Source organism: Onychomys torridus, chromosome 5 (assembly GCF_903995425.1).
Source record: "Onychomys torridus chromosome 5, mOncTor1.1, whole genome shotgun sequence".
Lineage (NCBI taxonomy): Eukaryota > Metazoa > Chordata > Mammalia > Rodentia > Cricetidae > Onychomys > Onychomys torridus.
This window is the reverse complement of record NC_050447.1, coordinates 33,024,754-33,037,804: the sequence shown is the minus strand read 5'-3', so window position 1 is coordinate 33,037,804 and position 13,051 is coordinate 33,024,754. Positions and strand designations below refer to the sequence as shown.

Below are 13,051 nucleotides of genomic sequence, written 5' to 3'. Positions count from 1 at the left end.
CTCACTGGCTGAGATTGCAATCTTTGAAGATTTAGTTGCCTGGTTTCTTCTCCTTTTAAAGATTTGTCAAGCATCCTTTCTTGTGGAAAATGGGGCTGCTCACAGTTTAATAGAAACATCAGGACACAGAGGTTTCGTTTCTATAAAATGGCTCATCCTTTCCTCCACTAGCATACTTCCTCTCAAGCTAGTTGGACTGACCTACTACAGTATATACCCCATACCCAACAATGCTTCCATAAAATGCTAGGCCAGCCTTAAGCAGGTTGTTGTCCTGGACAGGAATTCCCTTCCTCCCCAGGGGCCCCTTTTCCTGTGGCCAATTTAGGTTTGCTCAAGGGCTCGTCTGTTTTATCCACTAAGATAGAATTTGGGGTTTGAATCTACAGGTGGCAAGTTCCAGCTCTTGCGAATACTAAGCAGTACCTTAGAATGGATTTAGATGCTCTTTTGTCTTTCTCCAGGACTTCCCTAGCTCACCCACCCTCCTTTTCTCTATTGTATACTTTGCCTTTCTGTCCACCACCAATCAAACTCAATCTGAGCCCTTTCTTCCTGCCATTCCCTCTCTGTCCTTTCTCACTCTGGTCCTTCTCTCAAGTCTTCTGTCTCTCAGGTCCCAAGTTGGAGTTATTATCTTCACTGCCGTCTGAACTGTGAGCTGTGTGTGCTAGCTTTGCCTAAAGTCTTGGACATCCAGGATCTTCATCAGATGTGTGAATGCAGTCCACTTCTCTGTCAGACCTTTTGTCTTTCTTTGCCTTTCTTTCCAGAAGACTCAACCTGCTAGCTCCACAGTTTCATGCAGTATTTCACATAACATAATTCCAAGCACTTCTTCTCTATTAGGTGGATATTTGAACCCAGCCCTCTGCCAGGCACCTGACGACAGAGGAAAGAACTGGCCTGGATCCAACCCAAAAGCTTGTGTAGAGAAGTGTGTATGTGTTTGTGGTAACAAGGGATGAGGGGATGAGAATGACTGGCTCTGGCTGGAAGAGGCACCGGGAAATGGGAAGCTTGAGAAATGGGAAGAGTTTTTTGGGCAGAGGGAATAACATACATAGTTGAGGTAGGGTGGGAGGACAGGGGTGATATCTTGGTCAGTCTCTGAGTTTGGTCCCCAGAACTCACATCAAAATGTCAGACATGGGCCAGGCGGTGGTGGTGCATGCCTTTAATCCCCAGCACAAACAAACAAACAAACAGATCTTTTATGTGTATGCCTGTATACCAAGTACATACCTGGTTACCACAAAGGCCAGATGGCAACATTGGATACTGGGACTCAAACCTGTGTCTTTAGAACAACCAGTTCTAGGGAGCCATCTCTCCAGCCCATCTCTTATCCACTGTTCTCTGCACATTTCTCTCTACAGGCTTCTAAGCTGAATTCAGGTCTGTTCTCTTTGCTATCAAGTAACATCTCCAAATTTCAAGTTTCTCACATGCAAAGTAAAGACAATGAAATCTGGAAAAGATTGTTAGGATTGTAGCCAAAATTATGCTAATTCCCTTCTCCTTGGTGGTCACATCCCACACTACCTTTCCAGCTTCGTATTCCAATGTTCTGTTTTCAACCCAACATCAATGACACTAAATTCATAAAACTCCCAAAGCACACCATGTTCTTTGGTGCTGCCTCAGCACTTTTGAATGCTTGTACGTGTGTGTGTGTGTGTGTGTGTGTGTGTGTGTGTGTGTGTGTGTACACCAAGGTATCATCTTCAGGAATATCATCTACTTCCTTTGAGACAGGGTCTCTCATTAGTCTGGAGCTCACCAATCAAGTTGACTGGCTGCCTGGTGAGTCCCAGTGAGCCTCCTACCTGCATGCACACAATGTTAGGATTATTAGTCTATGCCACTATGCCTGACATTTTTGTTTGGTTTTTGAGACAGGGTTTCTCTGTGTAACGGTCATGGTTATATGTAACTTACTCTGTAGATCAGGCTGGCCTTGAACTTGGAGATCCACCTGCCTCTGCCTCCCAAGTACAGGGATTAAAGGTGTTTGCCACCACTGCCTAGCAAGAATTTTTAATTAAAAAAAAAAAAAAGGCCAGACTCTCAAGTTCTAGGCTCCATTCCCAGCATCTTAACTTTCTTGAAAGACTGAATCCCTTATGGCTTCCTTGGCCCTGTTTCCCATGTGGGGGAAAAAAAGAGTAATAATAAGCAGGCCTGGTGGCACAAACCAATTATCCCAGTTCCTTGGGAGGCTGAGGGAAGAGAATCACAAGTTCAAAGCCCACCTGGGCTATGGAGTTCCTAGCTTAGGAAACTTAGTGAGATCTTGTCTCAACATTTTTTAAGAGGGGGACTTGGAGCTGAATGATGCTCGGCAATTAAGGGCAAGTACTGCTCCTGTAAAAGGTCCAAGTTTACTTCACAGCACCCATGTCAGGCAGCTCACAACCACCTATAAATCCAGCCTCTGGTGGATCCCAGGAATTTGGCCTCCATAGACATCTTCACCCATGAGTACACACACACACACACACACACACACACACACACACACACACACAGTGAGTAATAAAGCCTGCTTTGTGGGCAGAGAAGAGTAGAAGGATTTGGAGTAAATGTGCCTAGAATTAAAATGATAGATTTAAAGGACAGAGTCAGAACTCAAGCCTGTGTTCTAGTTCAAGGCCCTCGTGCTGCCCATTGATGTTGTAGGGCCTTATGTGCAATGCTAAGGAAAGTTTGGACTGATCCCGCAGGCAATAAAGAACACTGACCTTTTAATGGGAATGATTTGAATTATTTGGTACACTTTAAAGGTTACTGTATGGAGAAAGTTTAGGGATGGGTAAGGAGAGAAAATGGAGAGGCAGGAGATGGAACCTAGGGCCTGCTATCTATCTATCTGGGTGGAGAGACAATAAATAATATTCAAGTAACAGTCTCTAATTTAAATCTTTGTCTTAGTTAAGACTTCTATTGCTATGATAAAACATCATGACCATAAACATCTTAGCGAGGAAAGGGTTTATTTCCTTGTACACTCTCAGGTGCACACAATCGCTTAGGGAAGTAAGGGCGATAATTTGAAGCAGGGATAGGAGCAGAAGCCCTGAGGAGTGCTGCTTACTGACTTGCTCCTCCCAGCTTCTGTTGTCTTTGCTTCTTTTCCTTCCTTCCTTCCTTCCTTCCTTCCTTCCTTCCTTCCTTCCTTCCTTCCTTCCTTTCTCCCTCCCTCCCTCCCTCCCTCCCTCCCTTCCTTCCTTCCTTTCTCTCATTTGTTTTTCAAGATAAAGTTTCTCTGTATAGTTCCGGCTGTCCAGAACTGCTCTGTAGACCAGGCTGATCTTGAACTCAGAGATCTGCCTGCCTCTCAAGTTCTGGGATTAAAGGTTCGTGCCACTACAACTTTCAATTTGCTTTCTGATACAGCTCAGGACCACCTACCCAGGGTTGGTACCTCCCACAGTGAGCTGGGCCCTCCAACGTCAATCGTCAACCAAGAAAATGCCCTTACAAACTTGCCCATAGAACCAATCTGGTGGGGGCATTTTCTCAATTGAGGTTCCTTCTTCCCAAAATACTCTAGCATGTATAAAACCAGCCAACACCCCTCTGGCTCCTAGGACACCACAAGAAAACCCACAGAATCAACTAACCTAGGCTCATAGGGGCCCACAGAGACTAAACCAACAATCAGGGAGTCTGCATGAGACTGACCTAGGCCCTCTGCATATAGTTACAGTTGTGTAGCTTGGTCTTCGTGTGGAACTCCTAACAGTGGGATCAGGGACTGTCTCTGACGCTTTTGCCTGCTTCTGGGACCCTTTTCCTTATACTGGGTTGCCTCATCCATCCTTAATATGAGGAAGGTGCCTGGTCTTACTGCAACTTGATATCCATGTTTGGTTGATATCCATAGGATGCCTGCCTTTTTCTGGAGAGAAGCGGAGTGTATGGAGTGGACAGAGGTAGGCAGAGAGCAGAGAGAAGGTGAGGTGAGGGACTGGGAGGAGAGGAGGGAGGGGTAACTGCAGTTAGGATGTAAAAACAAGCAGCCAACACATCTTTCAAGGATTGTTATTAACCAGAAGAACCATCAAAGCTCTCCAGGTACCTTGCATGGTCCTCTGCTCTCTAGCTCGTTTGTTGCTCTGAATCCATCGCCTTTTCTCCTTCACCCTCAATGTCACGACCAAGGCAGAGGTGTGTGGGTGAATATATCCACCTTGTCCTATCCTGTCCTTCCTGGACAGTCAACATTTTCCTTCCTTTGTCCCACTTCTCAGCAAAAGTACTATCAAGCTGTCATCCTTCATCTTGATTCAGTGTTTTCCCATTTGCAATGCTTACTCCATTCTGACCACTCAGTCACCATCCTGGCATCTCATCATACATTTTCTTTGCCCAAGGAAAAATAGTTGCTGTTACAGAAACCTTTCTCTGATTGTTTCCCTCCTCCAGAGAGCTGACACCTTGACACAGAAGCAAAAGCTGTGTACATACCTAAACCAAGAGAGAACAGAAATCTGGGTCCTTTTTTAGTGATGTGAAAATGCTCTCAGGCTTCCTGAGGATCCGTACACTCTGTAACTGATGCTCAATCTTGCCTCATAATATACAAACTGTTGGCTTCCACATCCATATGTGTGTTCATGTGTTTGTATGAATGGGCATGTGTGCATGTGTGTGAGTTGCTAGTAGAGGTTGTCTAGTTGTCATCCTCAATTGTTAATAACCTTGTTTTTTGAGTCAGAGTCTCTCACTGAACCTGGAGCTCAATATCTAGTTGGATTGGATGGCTAGAAAGTTCCAGGGATCTATCTGCCTGTCTCTACCTTCCCAGTACTAGGATTCCAGATATGTGCTGTCACACCTTTAACATGGCCTCTAGAGAGGTTTGGATGCCTGGGCAGCATGTTAGTGAACCATGTCCCCAGTCCTTCCATGCCTTTCTTTTCCCCAAGCCAAAAACTCTGAAACCTAGCAAAAAAAGGAACCTAGCAAAGCACAGTGATATTTCTCAAGACTCCCTTCCTGAAATTCCACATGTTCAGTCTTCTTTATTACTTGGTATTCCAGGAAAATACTCTGCATAACCCTGTCATTGCTCAATCCTCCCTCAGGTCCCATAGCCACCCAAAACCGGGCGGATTTTCCCACTCTGGCTAGCCTGCTTCCTTTTGAGACCTTAGCAGTTATGAGAGGGCCAGTTCCTACATACGGCCACCAGAGGGCTCTTCTCAATACTTGAGATTCCCAAGAGCAATCTCACAAGGACTTCCCCACCTGTGTAGCTAGCAATTAGAAGCAGGTTCTTTTGTTATTATTGAATCAGAGGCTTTCTGTCTGTTACAAGATTCTTAGGGGAGAAAAATGATCATATGTATGGTGCCTATAAAGGATCACTTGTCCTGTTGTGTCCAACAGTTTATTAGGAAAATACTATCTTCCAGAGTGAGGTCAGAACATTTTGGTTTAATACTATAATAATCTGTTCCCTGAAGGACTGAGAAGGAGAATGGGTCCTTGGGTAAGGGTGGAATGAAGATCTCTAACCAACTCTGCCCTGGGATTCAGCCCTACTTAGGTGGGGTGCTGCACTGCCGGTCACTGGCACGTTCAAACCCAGATTCTCTGAACTTGGGAGGTCATTTGTGCAAGTTACATAGTCTTTGAACTCAACTGTCTCATCAGTGAAACACTCACCACATCTGTCTCTCAAGTTCAACCAGCAAATATATGTGATAGTGACTTGAAAATATAACCCTGTGCCTGAATTTTATTATATCTTAATCTCACTGTTAGACTACTTTCCAGAATGAGGATGAAAACACATAATGAGCAAATTACAACAACCATAAAAGATCAGGGTTTTGTTTTTGTTTTTGTTTTTTTTTTTAAGATCAGGGTTTTTGAACTATTAAGAACAATACTAGAAGATATCAAGTTTCAAAGGACTAAAGAGAATTACTCTGTAGCTGGGCGTGATGGGGAAACACCTGTAATTTCAATGCTTAGGCAATAAGGCAGCAGGACAGGAATGCAAGGCCACCCTTGGCTATACAGTGAGCTTGAGGTCAGCCTGTGCTGCATGAGACCCTGTCTCAAAAAAATAAAAGGCAAAGCCAGTGGTGATGGTACACACATTTAACTCCAGCACTTGGGAGGCAGAAGCGGAAGCAGGTGGTTCTCTGTGAGTTTGAGGCCAGCCTGGTCAACAAAGCCAGTTCTGAGAGAGCCAGGACTGTTACATAGAGAAAGCCTGCTTGAAAAAAAATAGAAAAATGTGTGTTGGGGGAGGAATCTCCATAGATTTCTCAAGAAAAACATCCTGAAATTTGACATAAAATTGGAAGAAAAAAATTGCTTCAAACTCAGAAGAAAAATAATCATTGGGATTTTGAATTATTACCGTGCCATCTTACAACTTTAAATTTTTACATTATGTGATTCAGTTTATTTTAAAATACGGTCCCAAGCAAATCAGATAGTGTTTTTCTGAGTACTCAGTGTAAAGAAAAATTGGTTACAAGGTTTAGATTTTCAAGGCACTCTTCTTTATGTGACAGACCCTAGATAATCTGAAGGAGGGGAAGCATCACCTCCGTGTTCGGCCTGCGGACATTCCTGTTGCTGAGAGAGCATCTCTGAACTACTGGCGGACGTGGAAGTGCATCAGCAAGCCTTCCGAATTTCCAATAAAAAGCCCAGCTTTCACAGGTATAACCATGGGTAGGCCCAAACTGTGAGTCACCAGCTCCCTCTCTCCTCACCCCAACAGAAGTTCACCTCCATATGAGCTAGTTCTGGATGATGTCTCTATTTCTTGGTCATCTCTTTTGACCTGGTACTGGTCACCTGTCCTCCGCATGGCTGCTTGCCTACTGGAACTCAGCACCCTGCTCCATTCCATTCTGATCTCCGCTTCATTTAGGCTATATGATGTTTTCCAATCTCTCCTAAAAAGTAAGGCTCCATCATTTCAAATTACCTCCAGCCACCATACAAAGATGCCCAAGTGATCATAGGTTTCTAAGTCCCTTGCAGTATACGCTGGCCTACAGTGGGACATCAGGAATCCATGATTATTAAGGGGTTTTGGGCTTCCAGAGGAGTCAAATGAATTTATTTAATGTGTAGTTCACAGAAGTTGGTTTGATCAATTAGAAAGACCATGGAGAGGCTAGAAAGATGACTCAGCTGTTAAGACCACTTGCTGCTTTTGATGAGGACCCAGCACCAACATGGCAGCTCACAATTGTTATGCTTAACTCTAGTTCCAGAGAATCTGATGCCCTCCTCTGGCCTTTAGGCGACATACTCATACATATAGATAAAAATAAATCTTTTATTTTTTCGGTTTTTATTTTGATACAGGGTTTCTCTATGTATCTTTGGCTGTCCTGGAACTCACTCTGTAGACCAGGCTAGCCTCGAACTCAGGCCTGCCTCTGCCTCCCAAGTGCTAGAACTAAAGGTGTGTGCCACTACTGCCCAGCTTAAAAATAAATCTTAAAGAAGAGACATGAATAACTGAATTTAGTGACTTTGGGTACAGAAGCCAAAATGTCATATCATCCAGTATCTATTTACTGTCTGTAGAAAAAACAAAACAATACAAAAACAGATTTTTCATGCTTAGTTTCCCAGAACACTCCTTCTTAACCTTAAATACACATCTGAAAAAAGAGAAAGAGAAAAGAAGCATATGGCAGAAACTGTCCCCTAGGTGGTCCCCAACTTCCCCTGGGACCCCCGGGGTCAATGGGAGGTGGTGATACCTTCTGTTCATTCTCTTCCAGGTCTTCACGATAAGGCACCTTTGGGACTCATGGACACACCACTGTTAGACACAGAAGAGGAAGTGCACTACTGTTTCTTGCCCCTTGACTTGGTAGCCAAGTACCCAAGCCTAGTGACAGAAGACAACCTGCTGTGGCTGGCTGAGGCCGTGGCCCTCATCGAGTGCGAGTGCAGCGAGTTCCGCTTCCTTGGTGATTGCTCTGTCTGGGCTAGCCACCTGGCTTCCCGACCACACACTGTCCAGGTCCACTGGGGATTGCTCTGTCTGGGCTAGCCACCTAGCCTTCCCGACCACACACTGTCCAGGTCCATTGGTGATTGCTCTGTCTGGGCTAGCCACCTAGCTTCCCGACCACACACTGTCCAGGTCCACTGGGGATTGCTCTGTCTGGGCTAGCCACCTAGCCTTCCCGACCACACACTGTCCAGGTCCATTGGTGATTGCTCTGTCTGGACTAGCCACCTAGCTTCCCGACCACACACTGTCCAGGTCCATTGGTGATTGCTCTGTCTGGGCTAGCCACCTAGCCTTCCCGACCACACACTGTCCAGGTCCATTGGTGATTGCTCTGTCTGGGCTAGCCACCTAGCTTCCCGACCACACACTGTCCAGGTCCATTGGTGATTGCTCTGTCTGGGCTAGCCACCTAGCCTTCCCGACCACACACTGTCCAGGTCCACTGGTGATTGCTCTGTCTGGGCTAGCCACCTAGCCTTCCCGACCACACACTGTCCAGGTCCATTGGTGATTGCTCTGTCTGGACTAGCCACCTAGCCTTCCCGACCACACACTGTCCAGGTCCACTGGGGATTGCTCTGTCTGGGCTAGCCACCTGGCTTCCCGACCACACACTGTCCAGGTCCACTGGGGATTGCTCTGTCTGGACTAGCCACCTAGCCTTTCCAACCACACACTGTCCAGGTCCACTGGGGATTGCTCTGTCTGGGCTAGCCACCTAGCCTTCCCGACCACACACTGTCCAGGTCCATTGGTGATTGCTCTGTCTGGACTAGCCACCTAGCCTTTCCAACCACACACTGTCCAGGTCCATTGGTGATTGCTCTGTCTGGGCTAGCCACCTAGCCTTCCCGACCACACACTGTCCAGGTCCATTGGTGATTGCTCTGTCTGGGCTAGCCACCTAGCCTTCCCGACCACACACTGTCCAGGTCCATTGGTGATTGCTCTGTCTGGGCTAGCCACCTAGTCTTTCCAACCACACACTGTCCAGGTCCATTGGTGATTGCTCTGTCTGGACTAGCCACCTAGCCTTTCCAACCACACACTGTCCAGGTCCATTGGTGATTGCTCTGTCTGGGCTAGCCACCTAGTCTTTCCAAACCCACACACTGTCCAGGTCCATTGTTGCTATGGCCTGAGGATGTTCTCTGAGCAGAGGTTGTAGAAACATGATAATCTTCCAAGAGACAAGCAGAGTCCTTCATTAGGCTCTCCCTTAGCTCAGAGATTTTTTTGTTTTGTTTTGGTTTGGTTTGGTTTTGAAACAGGCTTTCTCTATAGGTTACTAGGTTGTCCTGGAACTCACTATGTAGACCAGGCTGGCCTCAAATTCATAGAGATCCACTTGGCTCTGCCTCCCGAGTACTGGGATCAAAGGCGTGCGCCACCATGCCCAGTCCAGCTCAGAGCTATTTTAGGTCCTATTTCTTTTGTGGTGGCCTAGCTATAAAGGGCACTGAAATTCCCTAAAGTAGTAAGGGCTGATGGTAAGGACAGAGGACTGAGCTGAACTCCGGTTGCTTCTCATACTTTGCTTATGTCTCTAGCTAGGCTCTAGGCCTCAGCTGTTCTCACCATATAGCAAGGAAATAGGGTTGTTTCAAAGATCCTACCTACCCTCTCTTCTGTTACACTTGGAGTGCAAAGGAAGGGGGTGAATGATGACAGTTTCTCCAGAATCATACAGAACAGGCCGTGTGAGCTAAGGAGGGATTAGATCTCTCATCCTGCCCAAGAGGGAGCCATCCTTCCCACACTGCCCCATGACTAGCTTTGATGGCCTGTGAGCTGAATAGCCTCTCTGCTATCTAGATAGCCAGAGCAGCCAACAAGCACCTAAATGGACAGGACAATAAGCACCAAGTTATGTCGGGGGCCCAAATGCTTGAGGCCCCAGCTATCCAGGTTCAGAGTCACCTAGGAAGCTGTTTGTACTGTGAGTTGATTCACACAGGGACTTAGTGTTGGTTCTGCCTCCTCTACTACAGTCCAGCAGGGACAAACTCAAGCACCTGGAGGAAGCCCACGTTCAGCCAGGCCTCTCCTCTCTAACGAGACAGCTCCCTCTTTGGAATGACCTGCTTTTGGGTCAAGACTCTCAGGGTAAGTCTCAGGGCCTTTGTGTTCACAAAGAGAGCCTGTGAGTGCCAGGCCAGGCCAGGCCAGGAGAGGTCACACCCATGGACTCAGACACAGGAAAACAAAGTAATCTGAGGTCTTTGAAAACCACTGCCTCAGAGCACACCTAATCAGGTATGTTTAGCAATTGTTTCCAAACAAGGAGAACCTAATATAAGAAGAAAGAACTGAAAATCTGCCAGGACATGGACAGATGAGTCATGAATATGCTTTGTTAACTCATGCTGCTTCTCTTTGCTTTTCAAGTGAATTTTCTCCGCTCACACAAGATTTTACTACCAGATAACTTCTCCAACATAGATGTGTTAGAAGCAGAAGTAGAAATTCTGGAAATCCCGGAGCTTACAGAAGCCGTACGCCTGTACCGGATGAATATGGGTATGTTGCCCAGGAACTTTGACTTTGCCTTGAGAGTCTAGAACAGTCTGGGCTTGAGCTGTAGAAGCCAAGAGCAAACATCTCCCTTACTACCACTTTGGACTTGGGTGGTAGTGAGAAACAGGCATTATGACTGACTTAGGATCTAAGAAAAGGAAATTTGGCTTAAAGCCCCACATGCCCTTTCTACTAAGCATTGCAGCCAAGACCAGGGCCAAAGGGAGGCCTGCTTAGCCTGAACAGGAGGATCCCAGTCTGGGTGGGCAGCCAGGCTGCAATGTCCTGAGAATGGGCCTGAGGACAAGCTTCCTGGTGCTGTCTGTTCCTCTGTGGAAATCCTGGGCTTCCACCTGCAACTCCCCTCTTTCCTCCTCCAGGAGCAGCTAAAGAAGTGATTGGGCATATTTCTGTTATTTATTAAGAGGCACAATGTTATTCATTACGTGGCACTGTTTACCATGCGAGAAAAGCCACGAGGTACAGCAAAACCCACTATAAGAGTTTAAGAGAAGGGAACAGAAGGGGGTGCATAGGCCTATGGAATGACCATGCAGGAGGCGGGGAGGGATAGGTGGAACCTGTGTTTATAGTCCCCCTCCCACATGCACATATGGGCTTATATAGCTACTCCACACATGTGCATAGATTACATGACCATGCTGCACACAGATTACTTGATCACACAGTGCACAGATTACATAGGACCTGGGATGACTAAGCATCTTGCCTGGCTACTGGACAGCAGCGCATGTGCAGTCATGTCGTTGGGGGAGTGGCTACCAGTTCAGTTCTTCAGTTACCCCATGCCCAGTTTCCCTTCCCCCTCTCCTCCTCAGTTCACATTCTTTGACTTCTCTGCTTGTTCCTAACATTTTCTGACCCCTGTCCAGGTCAGACCTCTGTGCTCCTGGCTTTGCCTCACTGCAGCTGTTCACAGTTCGATTTGCCTTTCATCAGCTCATTCACCAGCTACTGCACATGAAACTACCATGTGTGCTTCTGGAAGCTAGCTGCATGGGTGGGGGAGACACAGATGCAAGGGGGTGGGAGGGCAGCTGGCCTTTTGAGAATGTGTAGAGCCTTTTCAAATAACAGAGCTGCCAAAACAACAACAAAAGTGAAGAACTATCTTACACATGTGAGGTGTGTCCTGGTGGTATTGTCCCAGGGAATGAGGCTCAGCCTTTCCCCCGGCCAATGAAATGTCCTTCTTGTATGGAAGGAGTGGCATCCTATAGCAAGCCTCAGGAACCTGTTCCAGGACCTTCTAGTTTACTAAGAAGAATGTCAGCTCAGCCCCTTCCCCAACAGCTTCTGATTCTCAGAAAGCATGGGGGTTGTGATGTGGGAAGTGTCACAGGTCCCCGCTCCTCATAGGCAATGAAAAGATGGCAGTACATTTATAGACAGGTTTTCCTCAAATACATGAGGCATTGATTGTTTATAAAGCATCATAACCAAGGCTCTTTCATAGCCCTTGGAAGGGAGCACAGCTCAAACTGCAGCCCTATGTAACTCTGAAGTTACTGGTAATTTGCCCTAAACCACAATGTCAGGCAGGGCTGAGAATACATTTTGTTCATCTGTAGACTGCTGATAGGGTTGCTCTGAAAATTGGAGATAAGACATGAAAATCCTCCAGCAGGAGGTTGAATAACATGGTAGTGCACACTTTAATCCCAGCATTTGGAAGACAGGCAAGAGGATCACAAGTTTGAGGACAGCCTGATGTATATAATGATCCTGTTTCCAAAAAAAATAATTTGGAAACTTCTGGAAGCTTGTCATCTGGCTCAGTGTTCCTACTGTGTCAAATTTGGACTGTATAAACAAACAACTTCTATCTCACCACTTAAGCCCTAATTGGGGTAGCAGGAGGGCACACAGTGTTCAGTTCCAGTATGATCAAAGATCTAGGAGTCATCCCTTCCTCCCTAACACAGGTGGCTGTTCCCGGACCTCCTGTCCTCCTCCAAGCCCTGGAAAGGGGGGCCGTACAGCTAGTCTGGAGTCTGTGAAACCATTGTACATGATGGCATTGGGTCTTCTGGTCAAGTACCCAGACTCTGCACTGGGACAGCTTCGCATTGAGAGCACACTGGATGGAAGCAGACTGTACATCACAGGGAATGGGGTCCTCTTCCAGCATGTCAAGTAAGTCCCAGTTTCTCTCAGGGAACCACTTTGTCCCATCAGACTGGACTCTGCCCATCTTGGGACATATTGGGATGTACTTATCTTGGGAAACAACCTTAAATCTTTCCCATGAGCTAAAGGGGAAAAGTGTCTTTGGATACCTCACTATTTTACCTCATCTACCACCATCACCACCAGGTGATGATCTGAGGATCAGGCTGAGACCAGTTTACAAAGTTCTCCATTATTCAAAGGCTCTGGATGTTATATTTTTCTGTTTTCCGTTGTTCATTTCCCTATGCTAGGTCTAAGGTTACCAGGCTACAGTCATATCTTCAGAGTCCTGGATACCCCAAGCAAACATCTTTGCAAACAAAGGTTCTC

At 46.4% G+C, this 13,051-nt stretch overlaps 1 protein-coding gene across 2 annotated transcripts in view; it reads left to right on the top strand.

The window, feature by feature from the left end:
- The window catches only part of Kctd19 (potassium channel tetramerization domain containing 19), a 39,409-nt gene that overhangs the window by 15,889 nt on the left and 10,469 nt on the right, over positions 1-13,051 (top strand). For both annotated transcript variants that reach the window (XM_036188066.1, XM_036188065.1), the window contains exons 3-6: positions 6,540-6,690; positions 7,773-7,964; positions 10,400-10,531; positions 12,475-12,685. In XM_036188066.1, coding sequence (XP_036043959.1) covers positions 6,540-6,690; positions 7,773-7,964; positions 10,400-10,531; positions 12,475-12,685 — 686 coding nt within the window. The remainder of the gene's footprint in view (positions 1-6,539; positions 6,691-7,772; positions 7,965-10,399; positions 10,532-12,474; positions 12,686-13,051) is intronic.